The sequence below is a fragment of the Ranitomeya variabilis genome, chromosome 5 (genome assembly GCF_051348905.1).
Source record: "Ranitomeya variabilis isolate aRanVar5 chromosome 5, aRanVar5.hap1, whole genome shotgun sequence".
In the NCBI taxonomy this organism is placed as follows: Eukaryota; Metazoa; Chordata; class Amphibia; order Anura; family Dendrobatidae; genus Ranitomeya; species Ranitomeya variabilis.
The window spans coordinates 368,257,608-368,278,501 of record NC_135236.1 but is presented as its reverse complement, the minus strand read 5'-3'; the positions used below and the strand labels follow the sequence as shown (position 1 = coordinate 368,278,501).

General features: G+C 41.1%; 1 protein-coding gene across 2 annotated transcripts in view; it reads right to left on the bottom strand.

Annotated features, from left to right (window-relative positions):
* The window catches only part of GRM8 (glutamate metabotropic receptor 8), a 1,957,382-nt gene that overhangs the window by 1,356,591 nt on the left and 579,897 nt on the right, over positions 1-20,894 (bottom strand). For both annotated transcript variants that reach the window (XM_077264926.1, XM_077264927.1), the window contains exon 3: positions 7,450-7,666. In XM_077264926.1, the coding sequence (XP_077121041.1) occupies positions 7,450-7,666 (217 nt within the window). The remainder of the gene's footprint in view (positions 1-7,449; positions 7,667-20,894) is intronic.

The following is a 20,894-nucleotide window of genomic DNA, read 5'->3' as shown; positions in this document are numbered from 1 at the left end:
CTCCTCTCCTCCAGACCCTAAGAACCATATGCACCGCACACTTCCGATTCCGATTTCCGATATTGCAAAAATATCGGAACTCGGTATCGGAATTCCGATACAGCAAATATCGGCCGATACCCGATATTTGCAGTATCGGAATGCTCAACACTAGTAGTAACTGGCCATGGGCAGGAGGTTTGGGCTGGTGAGACGTCACCTGTGCACATATAACATAAGCTGAGCCTGAGATCCCGCAGGGTAAGGAAATTCACAGAGCTCTTGTCCACAGGTAGAGACTCATCTCTGCTATTTATAGTATTTATTAATTAACTTGTAATGAAATTTCAATGAATTATATATTCTAAATTAATGTATAGTTATTTGCGCAAAAAGTATCCCTAGTAATGAAAATCCAAACTCTTCAAATGAATAGCCACTCAAAAGCAATACGTCTAAATCATGCCAAAAGATAAGCCTTAATAGTTAGAAAGAATCGGATAATTTTACCTTACTGGTGAATAAGCATCCGTAGCTCTAAAGTAGCTCACTGAGTGGCATATTAGTTGTAATAAGAGAAAAAGCCGTCTGGTTGGAGTTTGGATTTTCGTTACTAGGGATACTTTTTGCACAAATAATACATTTATTTATATTATCTTTTTTAACAACTTGAGTGGTGTGTTGTTCTAGTTTTTTTCAGCAAGTATCCCCCTATTCTTTATCTTACTTGCACCTCCTATTACTTCATTTGGAATTATATATTCTGCCTGTTCATGTTGTATCATAGTTTAATTGAATTCTTAAGAGCTTGATTGAAATCTTACCAGTAGACATCTTCTGATCCAACAAGCAACAATTAAAATCAAAAATACATACCGTATATACTCGAGTATAAGCCGAGATTTTCAGCCCATTTTTTTGGGCTGAAAGTCCCCCTCTCGGCTTATACTCGAGTCATACCCGGGGGTCGGCAGGTGAAGAGGGGCGGGGGCTGTGTAATTATGCTTACCTGCTCCTGGCGCGGTCCCTGGACGTCCCTGCTTCTTCCAGCGCTGCAGCTTCTTCCTGTACTGAGCGGTCACATGGTCCCGCTCATTACAGAAATGAATATGTGGCTCCACCTCCCATAGAGGTGGAGCCGCATATTCATTAATGTATGAGCGGTAACGGTGACCGCTCAATACAGGAAGAAGATGCAGCGCCGGGGAAGAAGCAGGGACACAGCGCCAGGAGCAGGTAAGTATAGGGGGAGGAGGAGCGCAGCGCTGCACGATATTTACCGCTCCTCGTTCCGGTGCATCCCCGTCATCAGCGTCCCCATCATCAGCGTCCTCTGGCAGTGACGCTGAGGTCAGAGGGCACGGTGACATAGTCAGTGCGCGCCCTCTGCTGAACCTCAGTGCCAAAGACGGAGCCACACGAGGAGCAGGTAAAAGTGCCGGGGGTCTTGAGCGACGGAGAGGTGAGTATGTGTTTTTTTTTTTATGGCAGCAAAAGCAAATGGGGCAAGTGGCTGTGCGGAGCATCTGTATGGGGCCATAACACTTGTGCAGCACGATATGGGGCAAGTAGCTGCGCAGAGCATCTGTATGGGGCCATAACACTTGTGCAGCACTATATGGGGCAAGTAACTGTGCAGAGCATCTGTATGGGGCCATGACACTTGTGCAGCACTATATGGGGCAAGTAGCTGTGCAGAGCATCTGTATGGGGCCATAACACTTGTGCAGCACTATATGGGGCAAGTGGCCGTGCGGAGCATCTGTATGGGGCCATAACGATTGTGCAGCACTATAAGGGGCAAGTGGCTGCGCGGAGCATCTTATGGGGCCATAACACTTGTGCAGCACTATATGGGGCAAGTGGCTGTGCGGAGAGTCTTATGGGGCCATAACACTTGTGCAGCACTATAAGAGGCAAGTAGCTGTGCGGAGCATCTGTATGGGGCCATAACACTTGTGCAGCACTATATGGGGCAAGTGGCTGTGCAGAGCATCTGTATGGGGCCATAACACTTGTGCAGCACTATATGGGGCAAGTGCCTGTACGGAGCATCTGTATGGGGCCATAACGCTTGTGCAGCACTATATAGGGCAAATATCTCTATGGAGCATCTTATGGGGCCCTTATTACCCTTTATGCAGGATTATGTGGGGCATATTTTAATATGGAGCATCTAATGGGGCCCATCAAACTGTATGGAGCATTATATGGGGCTCCTGATTCAATATGGATATTCAAAAACACTTAACCTACTGATGTCTCAATTAATTTAACTTTTATTGGTATCTATTTTTACTTTTGAAATTTACCAGTAGCTGCTGCATTTTTTACCCTAGGCTTATACTCGAGTCATTAAGTTTTCCCAGTTTTTTGTGGCAAAATTAGGGGGGTCGGCTTATACTCGGGTCGGCTTATACTCGAGTATATACGGTAATTACTCAGAATAGGAATGTCTATATCATATATTATACTAGAAAATAGATTTGTACATTCCTAAATTCATATATTTAAATTAAATAGTCAATTAATAATTTTTCATTCTAATCACTACATAATAGGTTACCTATCCAGGAATACCTTACATGTCTCTAGAAAACTTTCTATTTTACAAACTGCCAAAATTGCTTACAACTACCAAGATTCTGATCACGGTCATGTGACCTTGCCAGGTTGCTTGGGCTCCTGCCTCTGATCACGTGCCAAAAATTACAAACATGATCGAAGTCTGCTTGATTACTCCCACAAAAAAGCATTTAATCATTACTGATGTCACATTCCTTTAGTCCTGCTCCACAACATTATACAATAATGACAACATGTTCATTGTGGGAATGATCAAGCAATGTATAGCACATGGCCTGAAACAGGGATGCAAGCGAACTGACAGGGTCATGTGACCGGAATCTGGATCTCAATAGCAGTAAGCAATTACCTTCCTTTTAAGAAGAGCTGTTTACACAAGTTATGAATAAACATTAGTTATGAGCATTCCGATACCGCAAGTATCGGGTATCGGCCGATACTTGCGGTATCGGAATTCCGATACCAAGTTCCGATACTTTTGTGGTATCGGAAATCGGAATCGGAAGTTCCCAGTGTATGGTTCCCAGGGTCTGGAGGAGAGGAGACTCTCCTTCAGGCCCTGGGAACCATATTCCTGTAAAAAATAAAGAATTAAAATAAAAAATATGGATATACTCACCCATCCGGTGGCCCCTGGACCTTACCAATTGTAACCGGCAGCCTCCGTTCCTAAGAATGAGGAGTTTAGGACCCTCGATGATGTCGCGGCTTGTGATTGGTCGCGTGCCACTCATGTGACCGCTCACGTGACCAATTACAAGCCGCGACGTCATCGCAGGTCCTAAATTCCTCATTGAGGAGTTTAGGGCCTGCGATTACGTCGCGGCCTGTGATTGGTCACGTGAGCGGTCACATGAGTGGCACGCGACCAATCACAAGCCGCGACGTCATCGAGGGTCCTAAACTCCTCATTCTTAGGAACGGAGGCTGCCGGTTACAATCGGTAAGGTCCAGGGGCCCCTGGACGGGTGAGTATATCCATATTTATATCCAGAGTTTCCTCTCCTTCAGACCCTGGGAACCATCCAGGATACCTTCCGATACTTGAGTCCCATTAACTTGTATTGGTATAGGGTATCGGTATCGGCGATATCCGATATTTTTCGGGCATTGGCCGATACTATCCGATACCGATACTTTCAAGTATCGGAAGGTATCGCTCAACCCTACTAAACATTGAACGATGATATATTAGGTTCTGTAAAAAATTCTTCAGTCCTACGTTAAGCTCCATTTCTGATTAGCTGTATGAGATTAGAATTATGTAGTTGTCTACCTTAAAACAACTGGTTTAATTGTACCAAAAAGATAACTTCACACATCTACTCACGGGAAAGCAGCCTGACACATCTATACTATTACAAGAAATTATACAGTGCCGTCCTTTTATATGGAAATAATGCACCATGAAATCCCTTAACTGCATGAACATTTCATTTTCCACTACAAATTAAACATTTTGCTCACATAATGAAAAGGACAGCACAGGCAAATATCTTCACGCCTTGCAAAACAAGCTTCACAATATAATGACCCTAGCCATGAGTGATCAAGGAAGAATAGTCAACACTGGCCAATTTAGAGCTGTTAGAGGTATGAAATATTCAGTAGTCCTAAATAATATCTCACATTTACATTTCATCCATGAGGTAATATTATACCAAGCTCAATACTGCAAAATAACAATCTGGAATCAGTGTCATAGCATTAGTGAATTTTATCTCCAATGTCCGAACCATGTGAATTGCAGCTAACATCAGTCAGTAGCTCCAGGGTCAACACCATTTGCACCTTGTACTGTATTCAATGTTGTCCAACCGGATTAAAATATCATTCATAACTGGCATTTTAATAGTGTGCATTAAGAAATGGCTTTACAGGCGCTCTCTGATATATTTGCTTGAGCAGATACACACATGCTAAATACAGTATGCTCCATTTAGGAAACAGAGCGATTGGAAGGCAGCGAAGACTGGGCATCTGCAGGAATTCAGAACTCCCATGGCTGCCAATCCCTTGTTTCCGAGACAGAATACATCTGTTCTTGTAGGTTTAGACTCTAAATTAAAAGAGTGATAGAAATGTATTTGGGACCAAGCAAGGTCAATACATTTATTTTCTTTCATATTTTTCCGATTAAATTTGGAACCTATGTGCTGGTATCCAGTGGCAGTATGTGAATATTGTGGCACACGTCCTTACATTTTAAGAGAACCTGTCAGCAAGAATTTGCATTATAAAGTAAAGACATGACTGCAATGGCACTGACACATAGAGTAATTTGACACCTTTGGTGAAGAAATTTACATTTTTGTTCTTCTTTAATCAGCTATTTAAGCTTACTTCTAATGAGATTTAGCTGCACAGGGGTTGGACCGTGCACTGGATCTTCTCCTTCTGCCCCGCCACTCCACGTACTTGGTGTTTGAAAGTAAGGTCTCTGATTTTTCAATCCTGTTTAAAATCTGACACCAGCTATAATTGCTGTGAGTGACTGATTTTCTGGCTGGTCTTCAATAAAATGGGAAGCGCAAATGAAATTAAGGCGAGATGTCAATCTGAGCGTGTACCACCAGCGACTCCATTGTATTATAGATGAGCCAGGAAATCGATTTGCTCATCTGCCATCAATGGTAGAGGCAGCACCAGTGCCAAATTTCAAACAGTAAGCAGGTCAGTGATCAGTGACCTGTTATTCAAACACCAGAGGCAGTCAGAGGGGCCAAAGTAGGAGGAGAAAACCCAGTGCACAGTCCAGCCCCCTAAATTTCATTAAAAAAATCTTCAAAATCTGGTTAAAGAGCAAAAATGCACATTTCTTCACCAAAGGCATCAAATTAATATGATAACAGCGCTTTTACAGCTATATCTTTACTTTGCATTGCAAAATCATGCCGACAGGTTCACTTTAAATACACATTGAAGAGGGTATTTGGATTATTCCATGACACCACATTTGTGTCCAGGACTATGGGATTATTAGAGCTAAAACTTGTTATTTTGTCACTATTGATCTGATGGAATTATTTGCTGTGGATTTCAGAAATTCTGACGATTTTGAAAGACAAACTGATTTGTTTTAGACAACGTCATTCCTGAAGCAATGACAAATAGCTGAGATTCAGAATCTATTGTTTTGGTTTTAAAGGGAGAGAGTTAAACTTTCAGGTCATTATTTATTTTTTTCCTTCATTAGGGTAAGTATCAGAACTTGTCAGGCTGCCAATACACACAATAATACTTTGCTGGTAGACAAACAGTGGATATGATGACTTGCATTAATAACATTGATATAATATTCACTTCATACAAATTTCCTTTCTGCTAAGACCATTATCACCTTTTTACAATAAACCATTTTTGATTCACTTTTTTATACGGATCTTGGTTTGTTTGTTTTTGTTTACTTAGGGGGCATATAGGTTTATAAAATAGCTAGTAATAATTTCTGCTTTACAGTTTTGCAGAGCTACTTGGGTTTATTCCAAAGTTATTTAGTGATTCTGAGCAATTACCTACAGTGGCTGAGGGGTCGTGACCCTGAGAGTTTGTGCACGCTTCTGAGAGAATATCAGCAAAACTTCTCATCACTGTTGGGATTCTGAGCTTCACAATTCGGAATGGCCAACTCCGTAAACAGAAATGTGTGCAAAAAATAAGAAAATGTCAAAATATTTCCATTGAACTGTATCAGATTCAATCTTGGTTTAAGTGTAGAAAAATTGATGCAAAATAGTGATCAAACCCTTACCATATACATGAGATCCTTAGATCTTGGTGATGCATTTCCAGATCCTCTCTCTGGGGAATAATTGCAATAAATCTGTCGGTATTTTGTTACTCTGAAGCTTACCCTTTTGATTCTCAACTTTTGAAGCTTTTGAGCCTCAATGAAAAGTTTTGCAAGTGAATACCCCTATACTATCAATAGGTTTTTCTAACAATGCTGAATGCTTCTGTGCAGATGGACATTTAGGCTCCTCCAAGCCCCACAGCCTAGATGCAATTGCCACCACTGCAACTCAATAGTTACGCTGCTGCATATACTGCTTGATTCAACATTTTTTTTGCAAAACCAAATATGAATTGATAACCCTGCTGTCCAAACAGGTACAGAATCCTTCATTGCAAACAACACAGCACAGAGACTCTTCTTTCCATTTTTGGCGTTCTACACATTTTTAGAGTAAGGCTAGGGCTACACGGCAACTTTGGCTGTGGGTACTGCAACTACAAAGAGCATGTTGCAAGAAGTCCATCGTCGTTGGATTTCTTGCAACTTTATTGTCACAGTCACAGTACTCTTGGGGGTTGCAGTACGATCTCATTTACTTTTAATGCTCTGTCATGTACCAGTGATATCAAGTGAATTTTGATCACGCAACAGGTGTTGCAGCCAAAGTCTTGGTGTAACCCTAACCTAAAACAAATCTTTTTGAAACATGGGTGCCTGTCCCTGAATCATGCAGCCCTTCAGTTCAGGCAGTATAAATCTTCTGAAAAGTCTGTTTTAAAAAAAATTGCATCATATTTATATAGAGCATTTAAAAGCAACATAAAAATATAATAATTATTATTACTATCACAGAATATAGTATAAGTAGGAGAAGGTGGCGTAATGTTAACCAATCATAATTTTTCAGCTGACAGGCTCAGCTAAAAATTGCCTGCACAGCTTTTTGTCGAAAATATCTACGAATACGTATTATTTACAGAAGAACAGAAAATATACTTATAAGCTTGAGCTGCAACACAATAGAATCTGTCAGATATATATCTGCAGTTACATTTACTGCTCCATGGAGAATGTGCAGTGCTTTAGAAATGTAACACATTAGTAGCCTGTCAGCATTAAATATAATTTACAGGATAATGCAATCTTACCAATTTCCCGGGAAATCTGTGTAAAAGCTTCAACGCCACTTTCTCCATAGTTCCCTTCTGAAGCTAACGTTGATACATAATTCCATCCCAGTGCCGTTACGATATCAACCATTGCTTGAGCTTGATAGGAGTCAGGTGGGACCACTCGTGAAAAGAAGTCATATCTGGTGTTGTCACTTAGTTCTGGGGCTGTGGATGCATAGCTGATTTGAGGTATCTATTAAGAATGAACACAGAAAAATGTATTTTTGTCACTAACGCTGTCAAATTTTAATTTTCTAAGATTTCTTTATTAAGGTATACATCAAATTTATAAAATATATTTTTGAAAACGGAAAGTTTATATTTTTAACATTTTCTTTCTATTACTTTTCCAACATAAAATGATTTAGTATTTATTGTAAATATGACCCAGAATATAAAATTATTGTAAAACAATGGGGAGACAAAGAGCGCAATAGGGTCTTATCCACGTTACACAGAGGAGAATATACACCAAATTTGCTCACCTGGTTAGGATGAGATTAGAGCATGTAGATAGCGGCTGCTGCAGATCCACAGGTCTTCACCAACCAGAGAAAATAATGTCTTCAAAGGGAGATTTGTAGTTAAAATTCCGCGCTGCCGCTAAGATGAATTTCAGGAGAGTATAGTTGATTCACAGTGGTTTTATTCAACGCACCAGGTGTGGTATTTCCTGATGAAGGGGGCATGAGACCCCTGAAACGCGTTGAATAAAACCACTGTGAATCAACTATACTCTCCTGAAATTCATCTTAGCGGCAGCGCGGAATTTTAACTACAAATCTCCCTTTGAAGCCAGAATATAAAATAGCAGAGCAAGTTCTGTCCAGAAGATAAGCTACCAAGTTAGATACGAGTCTAACCTAACCGAGTCTTGCTATTTTACAATTTGTTTGAGGAGCTGCTCTTTGTGTCAATTTGTAGTCAGATTTGAAGCCCCCATTGTCAGTATGTAGAATGTCATACGAAAGTTCAGGGGAGGTGAATTCATACTTAAAGTTCAAGGTATACTTCTCATCAGTTAGGTTAGGTGATCAAAATGTTGATCCATTGGGAATTACATACTTTTATGTTCTCTGATGGGGGTCACCATCTCAATCACCACATTATGATGAAATTGCATTTACTGTACCACTTAATTTCTCCAAGAGGAAATAGATTCTCCGATAACAAATAATGATGACTACACAACTCGTGTCACACAGTTATGAAGTAAAAGTTCATAGTTCAGCCTTCCTTACTGTATACTGATAAGCTGCTTGCTAATTTATAGAATATATTAGAGGAAATATCATAATAGTGTTACTAGTGCAGACTGAAATGTTACTTAAAACAGATGCAACTAAATAAATAATCACGTTTATTAGTACTTTAGGTAATATAAAAGGTTAAAAAATGAAGAGAGATGTGACAAAGATACCCCACCAAGCCAGGGAACAGTAGTACAATGCAAAGATATACATGCAAAGTCCTAGTGAAACATGTGAGACTGAAAACATTATTAAATCATCAAGCCTTAAGTTGGTATATGTGCGAGGAGGAAGACTGGGCTGCGGGTACCTGCGCTAAGCTGGGTCCGGAACTGACGAGGCTGCGGGGGAAGGAATAGGGGACCGGACAAGTGATATGGCCCAGGAAGAGGGGGATTGCTTAAGCCAGAAACAGAGAAAAAGTGCGCAAAGCAAGAGTTCAGTTTCCCGCGGTCAGGGAAAGCGCAGCAGAGTGAGAAGCGCGCTTCGCACCCCAAGCCCCGGTGCTGCGACGTACAGCAGCTGACACCTCCAGGTAACGCCAGCGGCACAGAGAGTGTAGAAAGTGCTGTGCTCACAGCTAAACATAAGATCAGGCGCATGCAGAGAAGCGTGGGCCGGTTATAGGACATTGAAGTGCAGTTCCCTTTGCTGTCTAGTATGCATCACCCCACGGTCGGTACAGAGACTTCTGCAGCTTTTCCCGCTATGATTGTGCGAGTTTATGGACTAGGGGCTCAGCGGGTAAAACCAGAGACTGCCCGCTGCCACCAGAAGATGGATTGTTAACTTTGAACCCTATCTGAGGACCCTACGCTGGGCATTGCCGGTAGTACTACCCCCATCGGACTGTGGACTAAGGACCCCACCAAGAGCTACGATAAGTGATGCTTGAAACTTAAACTGTTGCACTCATTTTGCTTATTTCATTTAACCCTTGTTGTTCCAATAGCTATTTGCTACTGCCTATTAACTCCCTGCGAGGAGATTACTTTACCTTTTACTGTTAAAAGAATAAATAGTATTGTTATACAATACTGCTCTGCAATCCCTGCATACTGCATCTTAGCACCTGCTTACATATAGAGAACATAGCAAAGTATAAAAGAAAATACCTTAAGGGGTAAAAGTCAGTTTATGCTAGTATGCAACGTGGTGACAATTGAATCCACAATAATAACTATAAATGGATGATAAGTAATATCCAATGATAACTGGAGTTAGTTATATTGCATCTTCTCCACTAGTACGCTAGCTGGAGACAACAGTGGACAATTATCACTGGTAGAGATTACTGGATCTGACAAAATGTTAATTCACCACACCATGCAGATTTACCAGGAAAATCGATTTGAATAAAATTCTGCTGGAAATTAAATGCTCATTTATATGCCCTGTAGTGATGAGCTAATATACTCATTACTCGAGATTTCCCGAGCATGCTCAGGTGTCCTCCGAGTATTTTTTAGTGCTCACAGATTTAGTTTTTATAGCAGCAGCTGAATGTTTTACATCTGTTAGCCAGCATAAGTACATGTGGGGATTCCCTAGCAACCAGGCAACCCCAAAAAATTACAAACTAAAAAATGCCATGTAGGTACACGTTCAAAGTGCCTGCAGCAGGGTACTGTATTGTTGTGGCAGGCAAGAATGTAAAATTAGACTAATAAAGCAAATATGCCATACAAAAAAATAATTGTTTGCAACAAACACACTTTGTGAGGTAGACAGTCGTAGTTACATGGAGATGAAAATTGTTTGAATTATGGGAATCTGCGAATTGCATAAGAATTGGCATAAATTAGAAACAATGTGCTCCTCTCTGGTAATATCTTAAGTTGCTAGTCTGTACTGTATGCATTGAATCTATATGTGATGTCTGTATTGAAGAGCCTTCCATCTCATACTGTACCTTGGCTTGTTGCAAATAATTTATATCAATCAAATGTCTTGAGGTTTTTTTTTCCACATCTCTAAAATGAATCCACTCAAAACGAGACATGAACTCAAAATGAGAAATAAGCCCTAGAATAAAATGGATGAATCTCTTGAACCGAATAAATTAAGGTACATACTTATTTTTCATAAAACACAGTTTGTTCTATTTCTGTCCACGGTTTCTTTTAAGTGATTGTTCTGCATTTTGCATATTGCATAACCACGCTTTTATTAAATGTTCAAGTGAAGTGTGGTCTGTGATTAAGCATTTGAAGGAAATCCTCAGGGTTTAGAGACTGAACATTCACAGGGTGACAGCTGCAGTTACTGTCTTCTGGCCAACAGTGACATCTGCAACTTGCCATCTGCCAAAAAGAGCAAACTATCTGGCCAATCCTTTTACCTTGAAGACACAGATGTTTTTATTTTGTAATGTAGCTAGTGACATCTAAGTTGAGGCTCAGGGGCCCAGATGCATTATGATCTGCCTTTTTCAACATCCTGACTATCTGATTATCATTGGTGGATGTAATGAAGATGAGTAAAATGTATGTTTTAAGCAGCATTGCAATGTCAAAATACAACATACGAAACAAATATTTATTTTCTTGACAGAGGAGAATGAAATATATTGTTCTATATAGGAAGGCACAGGATACATTTGACAGATTATTATGAATAATATTAGTATATGTTTTAGATTGTGACTGGCTCTTATACAATATTAGGATTTTACTGGCATAAGTTTGATTAAGGTATTTGGGTGTGCATTTGCTTAGTTCCAGCAAATAATAGGCCACTCACAGGAATCAGTCCATTTTAGTTCATGCTCTTTAGTCCTTCAGAAGCATGGGTTATGCTGTAAAGTACGGTAGTAGTTTCAATTACTTTTTTATGACCATAGTAAAGAGATACTGCAAAAGAAATCAAAGGGGTTCATTAACTCAGTCCCAGAGTGGCCTAAACAAAATGGTAAGTTTGAAAAAGAAAACTTAGACTAATTGATCATGAAGATGATAGCAAATGCAAAGACAGCATAAAACAAAGAAAGACTGTGTTATACAGCAAAATAACATGTGTAGATCCTTCCCTCCATGTAACCTACATGTATGTCAAATATTGATTTCATTGAGCAATGAGGAAAGGAGCACCTTTCCATATATAGTGGAATATACCAATGTTACTGTTTAATATTGAATAGGTAACCTCAAATGTTATATATCATATAAATCATAGCTGGTGTAAATAAATGTGGTGAGGCATGTGATCTGTTATGCCTACAGGTGGATGAGCACATAGCAAGTAGTGTATAGTAAATACCACCTGTGGTATATCAGAGTACCCCTGAATCAAAGGCACATATGAGTGATGTATAAAAATAAAAATGATAATAATAATAATAATAATAATAAAGAGAAAGTATATACTATGATGTATCCCTAGTTGAGAGGAGAGGCATGCAGTGCAAACAGGGAAGAAAAAGAATTGCCCATGGTTAGAAAAATTACCTACAACCAACAATAATAATTAGGATCATAAATAGAAGTACCCTGTACAGGTAATGGTCGGTAAGTCTAATGTAAATAAATCAATCAATGTTAAGATATAGTGGTGGAGCACACAATAGAAAAATGTACAGAGTATACAGATAGATCAATCGATCAAGCAAGGTAATTCTCCAAACAGAATTGCACTACAGAAGACATGGAGAGATAAGGAGAATGCCAACAGAGCAAACTGCATATGGGGTTACCTGGGTGGTACTGGATGAAAGTGCGCTTACACCCCGACGCGCGTTTCAGAGAGAGTCCTGTTGTGAACTCTATTTTTGGGCTCCCTCTAGTGGTCACAAGCGGTACTGTGTAGTGTTGTCTTTCTGCAGGTTGGCAGCATCAGCTGGTTCGTTATCCTTGGTTGGTTTCCTATTTAGCTCACCTGGATACTCAGTTCCTTGCCTGCTCTCAATGTATTCAGTGCTCTTCAGATTCCTTGTGACTACCTTGCTCCCAGTCTCTCCAAGACAAGCTAAGTTTTTGTTTGTTTATTTTTTGATTATCAGCATTTATCATGTTTCTTGCCCAGCTTGCTAAAATGTGATTTCCTTGCTTGCTGGTTGCTCTAGGGGACTGAGTTTCTCCCCCCACACCGTTAGTTGGTGCGGGGGTTCTTGAAATCTCAGTGTGGATATTTTGTAAGGGTTTTTTACTGACCACACAGACCCCTTTTCTATTTTCTGCTATCTAGTATTAATGGGCCTCATTTGCTGAATCTGCTTTCACCCCTGTGTATGTGCCTTCCCCTTACTTCACCGTTATTATTTGTTGGGGGCTTCTATATCTTTGGGGATTATTTCTCTGGAGGCAAGTGAGGTCTTTCTTTCTCTCTAGGGGTAGTTAGTTCCTCAGGCTGGCTCGAGACGTCTAGGATTTTAGTCACGTTCACCGGCTACCTTTAGTGTGTTGGATAGGTTCAGATTTGCGGTCAGTCCAGTTTACCACCTCCCTAGAGTTTGTCCTATGTTTTGTTACTTAGCTGGAGTATTTTGTGATCCTCAACCACTAAGGATCATAACAGTAGAGCAGGCCAAAAAGTGTTTAATGCATCGCAGAAGTGGGATTTGTGCTCGGGCTAAGCCTTGCTGTTCTCGTGCCAGCGGTTTGCTTTTGCCTTTGCCTATTCCGAAAAGGCCTTGGACGCACATTTCCATGGATTTTATTTCGGATTTTCCAGTATCTCAGAAAATGTCTGTCATCTGGGTGGTGTGTGATCGTTTTTCCAAAATGGTCCATTTGGTGCCCTTGCCTAAGTTGCCTTCTTCCTCCGATTTGGTTCCTCTATTTTTTCAGAATGTGGTTCGCTTGCATGGCATTCCTTAAAATATTGTGTCTGATAGAGGATCCCAGTTTGTGTCCAGGTTTTGGCGGATTTTTTGTGCTAAGATGGGCATTGATTTGTCTTTTTCGTCGGCCTTCCATCCTCAGACTAATGGCCAAACCGAGCGAACTAATCAGACGTTGGAAACTTATTTGAGATGTTTTGTTTCTGCTGATCAGGATGATTGGGTGACTTTTTTGCCATTGGCCGAGTTTGCCCTTAATAATCGGGCTAGTTCTGCTACTTTGGTTTCGCCTTTTTTCTGCAATTCTGGTTTCCATCCTCGTTTTTCCTCGGGTCAGGTTGAGCCTTCTGACTGTCCTGGGGTGGATTCTGTGGTGGATAGGTTGCAGCAGATTTGGAACCATGTGGTGGACAATTTGAGGTTGTCACAGGAGAAGGCTCAGCGCTTTGCCAACCGCCGCCGCGGTGTGGGTCCCCGACTTCGTGTTGGGGATTTGGTGAGCCTGTCTTCTCGGTATGTTCCTATGAAGGTCTCCTCTCCTAAATTCAAGCCTCACTTCATCGGTCCTTATAAGATCTTGGAAATCCTTAACCCGGTGTCTTTTCGTTTGGATCTCCCAGCATCGTTTGCCATTCATAATGTGTTCCATAGGTCTTTGTTGCGGAGGTATGTGGTGCCTGTGGTTCCTTCTGTTGAGCCTCCTGCTCTGGTGCTGGTCGAGGGCGAATTGGAGTACGTGGTGGAGAAGATTTTGGATTCTCGTATCTCTAGACGGAGGCTTCAGTATTTGGTTAAGTGGAAGGGCTATGGTCAGGAGGATAATTCCTGGGTTGTCGCCTCTGATGTTCATGCGGCCGATTTGGTTTGTGCCTTCCACGCGGCTCATCCTGATCGCCCTGGGGGTCTTGATGAGGGTTCGGTGACCCCTCCTCAAGGGGGGGGTACTGTTGTGAACTCTATTTTTGGGCTCCCTCTAGTGGTCACAAGCGGTACTGTGTAGTGTTGTCTTTCTGCAGGTTGGCAGCATCAGCTGGTTCGTTATCCTTGGTTGGTTTCCTATTTAGCTCACCTGGATACTCAGTTCCTTGCCTGCTCTCAATGTATTCAGTGCTCTTCAGATTCCTTGTGACTACCTTGCTCCCAGTCTCTCCAAGACAAGCTAAGTTTTTGTTTGTTTATTTTTTGATTATCAGCATTTATCATGTTTCTTGCCCAGCTTGCTAAAATGTGATTTCCTCGCTTGCTGGTTGCTCTAGGGGACTGAGTTTCTCCCCCCACACCGTTAGTTGGTGCGGGGGTTCTTGAAATCTCAGTGTGGATATTTTGTAAGGGTTTTTTACTGACCGCACAGACCCCTTTTCTATTTTCTGCTATCTAGTATTAGTGGGCCTCATTTGCTGAATCTGCTTTCACCCCTGTGTATGTGCCTTCCTCTTACTTCACCGTTATTATTTGTTGGGGGCTTCTATATCTTTGGGGATTATTTCTCTGGAGGCAAGTGAGGTCTTTCTTTCTCTCTAGGGGTAGTTAGTTCCTCAGGCTGGCTCGAGATGTCTAGGATTTTAGTCACGTTCACCGGCTACCTTTAGTGTGTTGGATAGGTTCAGATTTGCGGTCAGTCCAGTTTACCACCTCCCTAGAATTTGTCCTATGTTTTGTTACTTAGCTGGAGTATTTTGTGATCCTCAACCACTAAGGATCATAACAGAGTCCTTCCTGAGTATTATTAATGTACATAGTCTTTTTTTGTTCATTTTAAAAATTGCAAAAAGGAAAATAAGCCAATGTAAATATTTAGGAAAAGAGCATCTCATCAACTATTAAGCATGGAGGGTGGATCAATCCTGCTTTGGGGTTGTGCTCAGGGAACATTTCACAGGTAGAGGGAAGAATGGATTCAATGAAATTTCAACAAATTCTTGGTGGAAACATAGCATCATCTGTAAAAAAACAGATGTTAAAAAGATGGCTTCTACAAATGGATAATGATCCTAAACACATGTCAAAATCCAAAATAGAATACCTCAAAAGGTGAAAGCTGATGGTTGTACAATGACCCTCACAGTCCACTGATCTGAACATCATTGAAAATCTGTGGCTAGACTTCAAAACAGCAGTGCATGCTAGATGACCCAGTAACCTTTCAGAACTGGAAGCTTTTTTTTGAGGTAAGGAAAAATTGATGAAAATACTTCAAACAAGAATTGAAAGACTTTTGGCTGGCTACAAAAAGTTTTTACAAGCTGAGCTACTTGCAAAAGGGGGTAGTACTATTTACTAACCATGCAAGGTGTCCAAAGTTTTGCATTGGAAATTTTTTACTTTCTGTAATTTTTAGAGATTATTTAATATTCAACTTGCTTAGCTGTATACAATAACAGCAATTTTGACCTGGGGCGCCCAAACCTTTAAATGCCACTGTATAGGGTTTTTCAGCTTTATTTGTACTCTTTATTTGCCTCTAACAGCAGAATTTGGAGTTAGCACCAATCTCTGCTGGTTATCTCCATAATGCTGCAGGCACTCACTGAGAGCATCACAGATCCAATCTCTGCTTGTTAAGCCCTAAAATGGTGCAATCACTCACTGACAGCATAATTTAAGTAGTCACATCCTGGCATAAGTATATTATTCAAGCGCTCAAGTTTGAGTGCAAGTTCAAGTCCCCTACGGGAACTGAAAAATTGTTATAAAATTATTATTTAAGGAAATAACAAGAAATATACAGTAAGTTAAAATCAAACTTTTCCTCTTCTGAAAATAATGAATAAAACATATTTAAAACCTGCCATCACACAGTTCAATTGACGGAAAGAAAGGTTACTGATCTTAAAACTCAGTGGCACAGTCCAAATGTGATAAAAAAAAGCTCAAAATTTTTTATAAACATTAACATTTGACAAACTGCATATACATGGGTTACCATAGCAATACTATTGACCTGCAGAATCCAGAAACAAGATACTGGATTATTGTCACTGTACAGTGAATAAAGTCAAAAGACATTGGTGGAATTTTTTCACCATTTTACCCAATTAGAATTTTTACCAATTTCCTGTATATTATTTTCTAAACTTAATGGTGTCATAAAAACCTACAACTTGAAGCACAATACAAAGCCCATATGGATCTACGACAACCATAAAATAGAAAAAGTATAACTTTTGGAAAAATAGAAACCTAAAGGACTAAAATGAAAATATGTAGTGATGAAGAAAGATCACAAAACTACATTTGAATAGTGATAAGCGAGCGTGCTCAACACTGCTCAATACTCGATAGAGCATCATTGCTGAATAGAGCATTTTGGGCGCTAAAGCTCCATGCTTGAGTCCCTGATATGCATGTTTTGCACCTGTTACACAGCAGATAAACAAGCGGGATTGCCTGCCATATACAGTAATGTTGTAGCCATATTGGTTACTGGCATTACAGTGATTGGCTGGCTTCATCATGTCATCGGTTCTTATATAAGACCCGGTGATGCGATGGTCGGTACACTCTCCTCTGAAAGCAGTTCAGGGAGAGTTTATCTAGCTTAGATCAGAGCAGGCAGAAAGGTAGAGTTTAATTGCTATTGCAGTACTTGTATACTGCTGCTGCACCATTAAAACAAAAGTCCTTTTCAGGGCTACATACTGTCCTTTCTCTAGTAAAACTTGCATTCAGGGTAAGGATAGCTGGTGGAAGAGGAATAGTTTTGGATTAGAAGCATATAGGCATGGTTTATTACCTTACAGTCCTTCTAAAGATATACCATATTTTTTAGACTATAAGATGCATTGGACCATAAGGCGCACCTAGGTTTTAGAGGAGAATATTAGGGAAAACAATTGAAGCAAAAAATGTGGTCAGTTCTGAACTTAATATCCCCTATTCTGGTAAATATGGTCCCCTCATCCCCATCCTGATACACATGGCCCCCTCATCCCTATCCTGGTATGAATGCCCCCCCTCATCCCTACCCTGGTATGCAAGGCCCCCTTATTCCTACCCTGGTATGTATGGCCCTCATCCCCATCTTGGTATGCATGCCTCCTCATCCCTAGCCTGGTTTGCATGTCCCCCTTATCTCTTGCCTGGCAGGCATGGCCCCCTCATCCCTATCCTGGCAGGAATAATCACACTCATCCCTATCCTGGTATACAGGGTCCCCATCTCATCCTAGTATGCATGGGCCCATCATTTTCCTGGTCAGCAGGACCTCATCCTTAACCTGGTATGAATGGCCCTTAATCCAGTCCTGGTATGCATGGCCCTATCCTTATTCTGGTATTACTGGCCCCCACCCCATCCTGGTAAGCATGGCCCAATCAGAAAACATTAAAAAACCAAACCATTACACTTAACTTCCAAGTGCTCCCCCGCAGCATCTTGTTCCCATGCCAGCAGCTGCTTTATGCTTGTAAGCAACGAATGGCAGGGAAATCATGCGCTGCTTGAAAGCCAAAGGGAAGCTGCTGGAATATTCACAGCACTGCACGCCGTAACTGTGTGGGTGCAGAGCAATGAGTATTCATTGTTCTTCAGTAGCATGCACAGTGTCAGCCACCGGCTTCCTGCAGCTGCCGGCGGTCAGCGTGCTGCTACTTAAGAAAAATGAATCTTCACTGCATGGGCATGGGATAATGTGAATATTCATTCTCTTTAGTAGTGGCACACATGACCACTGGAAGCTGCAGGAAAACGGCGGCTGTCACTGTGCATGCTACTGAAGAGCAATGAATGCTCACTGTGGTGCGCGTACACAGTCCCAGTGTGCAGAGCAATGAGTATTCCAGCAGCTGCTTTTATGCTTGCAAGCAGCGCATGATGTCCATGCCATGCGCTGCTTACAAGCATAAAGCAGCGCATGGCACTGGAACAAGATGATGCAAGGGAGCACTGGGAGGGTAAGTGTTATGGTTTGTTTTTTTTAAATGTTTTCTGATGGGGCCATGCATACCAGGATGGGGATGGGGCCAGCCATACCAGAATAAGTATGGGACCATGTCTACCAGGACTGAGATGGGGGCCAATCATACCAGGATAAGGATGGCGCCAAGCATACCAGAAGAGGAATGGGGCCAATCATATGAGGATGCTAAAGAGAAATGAATATTCATTGCTCTCCACACCCATGGGTATGGAATGCAGTGAATATTCATTTCTCTTTAGCAGCAGGCACAAGAGTTAGCCACAGCAGCCGGCTTCTGCCTCTGTGACTCGCTGCTGCTCCGATGCCGCTGGTCCACCTCCCCACTACAGCCAGAGCTGATACATCCGGACTATAAGATGCACCCCCATTTTCCTCCACATTTTTGGAGTAAAAAAGTGTTCTTTTATAGTCCAAAAAATACGGTACTTCTTCTGGAACCTAAAAACTACCACAAGACGGATTTCATCAACCAAGGTATAATTTTAATCAGTATAAAGGTGCCGACCTGACACTTTGTGTAGGTTACTGTGCACAATCGTGCTTTCAGGTTCCCTTTAAGGGGTGGAGGAGGCTTTTTTTCTCCCTTCTTAATTTTGCTTTATATACAAGTCATTATATAGGAAATAATGTTTCCTAACATTTACATCCTGTAAAATCCATTTTGTGTTTGGATGTGTATGTTTTATGGTCAGTCTGTAAAAGTGAAGACATACTCTGACAACATTATTCCCAGCAGCGACCTAGGAGTCAGAGATGCTTCCAGACGTCCACACATGATGTTCCCATTCCATATGAGCGCTGTCTCCATCTATTTCAGCAATTCTCTTGCTTTCCCAGGCACTCATTTTAGAGTCTTACAGAAAAATGCCCAAGTTTCCCATTGACTTCCATTATACTTGGCACTCAAGTTGAACCCGTCAGAGTTCCCAACCCGCTCGATTTGAGTGACGAGTAGTGTTGAGCGATACCTTTAGATATGCAAAGGTATCGGTATCGGATTGGATCGGCCGATATCCAAAAAATATCGGATATCGCCGATACCGATACCCAATACCAATGCATATCAATGGGACACAAAATATCGGAATGGTTCCCAGGGTCTGAAGGAGAGGAAACTCTCCTTCAGGCCCTGGGATCCATATTCATGTATAAAATAAAGAATAAAAAGAAAAAATATTGATATACTCACACCTCTGACGGCCCCGGCTCTCACCGGTCCAAGTGTCTGCCTCCGTTCCTAAGAATGCAGTGAGTGTAGGACCTTCGGTGACGTCGCGGCTTGTGATTGGTCGCGTGACCGCTCATGTGACCGCTCACGCGACCAATCACAAGCCGCGACATCATCGAAGGTCATTCACTCCCTGCATTCTTAGGAACGGAGGCACCGCTAAGCGCCAGAGTCCGCCGGAGGGGTGAGTATATCAATATTTTTTATTTTTATTATTTATTTTTTACATGAATAGTGATCCCAGGGCCTGAAGGAGAGTCTCCTCTCCTCCAGACCCTGGGAAGCATACGCACCACACACTTCCGATTCCGATTTCCGATATCGCAAAAATATCGGAACTCGGTATTGGAATTCCGATACCGCAAATATCGGCCAATACCTGATACTTGTGGTATCGGAATGCTCAACACTAGTGACGAGCTCTCCAGCATTGTAGTGCTCAATCATCACTACATTTGAAGTCAAGGAATAAGATGATTAAAATGGAATATTATGCAACTGTTTTATATTAAACAATTGCAACTTTCGGTCCCTCAGATAGTTTCTCTAGTGAGCACCATACTTTATTTGCTATGGTGGTCTGAGGCAGGCCTATTTTTACTATACTGAAAAAAACCTAAAGTTTAATGTGATTCAAATTTGGCAAACTTTCCAGCAAAAGGCACTTGCTGTGGAATATAATACCTGATTTCATCAGTGATTTAAAAAAAATCACCAATGTAATCTCTATTCTAGACTTATGAGTAGGCGGAGAAGCCGAGTGAAGAATAAAGGCTGTGTTGTTATGGCCATATTATATGAAGTCATAACATTACACTTTTAACCCCTCTCCGCATCTGTCATCTATAATAAGAATGCTGGCCTGAATGTGATGCCAAGAGAGAATGCTAACCATGTATATGACTATTACCCTCATTTTATGGTTAGTTTTATTGACCAGCTCTTCAGTAGTGTGCTAGTGTTATGTGAAATATTCTAAGCTTCAGCACATTCTATGGGACATTGGGGTGAGATTTCAAGACGGCCGAGTAAATCTGGTAAAATAACACATTTGTTCTGTTATTGAATTTTCACATTTTTTTCCAGGAATTAATAACAACACAAATAACTAAAGTAGAGCTCCAGAACACAAATGCAGAAATTTCCTTCATGACACAATGAAACTTTTTAGCCCTCAATTTGAAGATAGAATTGCAGAGGCGCAGCAGAAATGTAGCACTAGGCAATAATAATACAAGTTATACATAT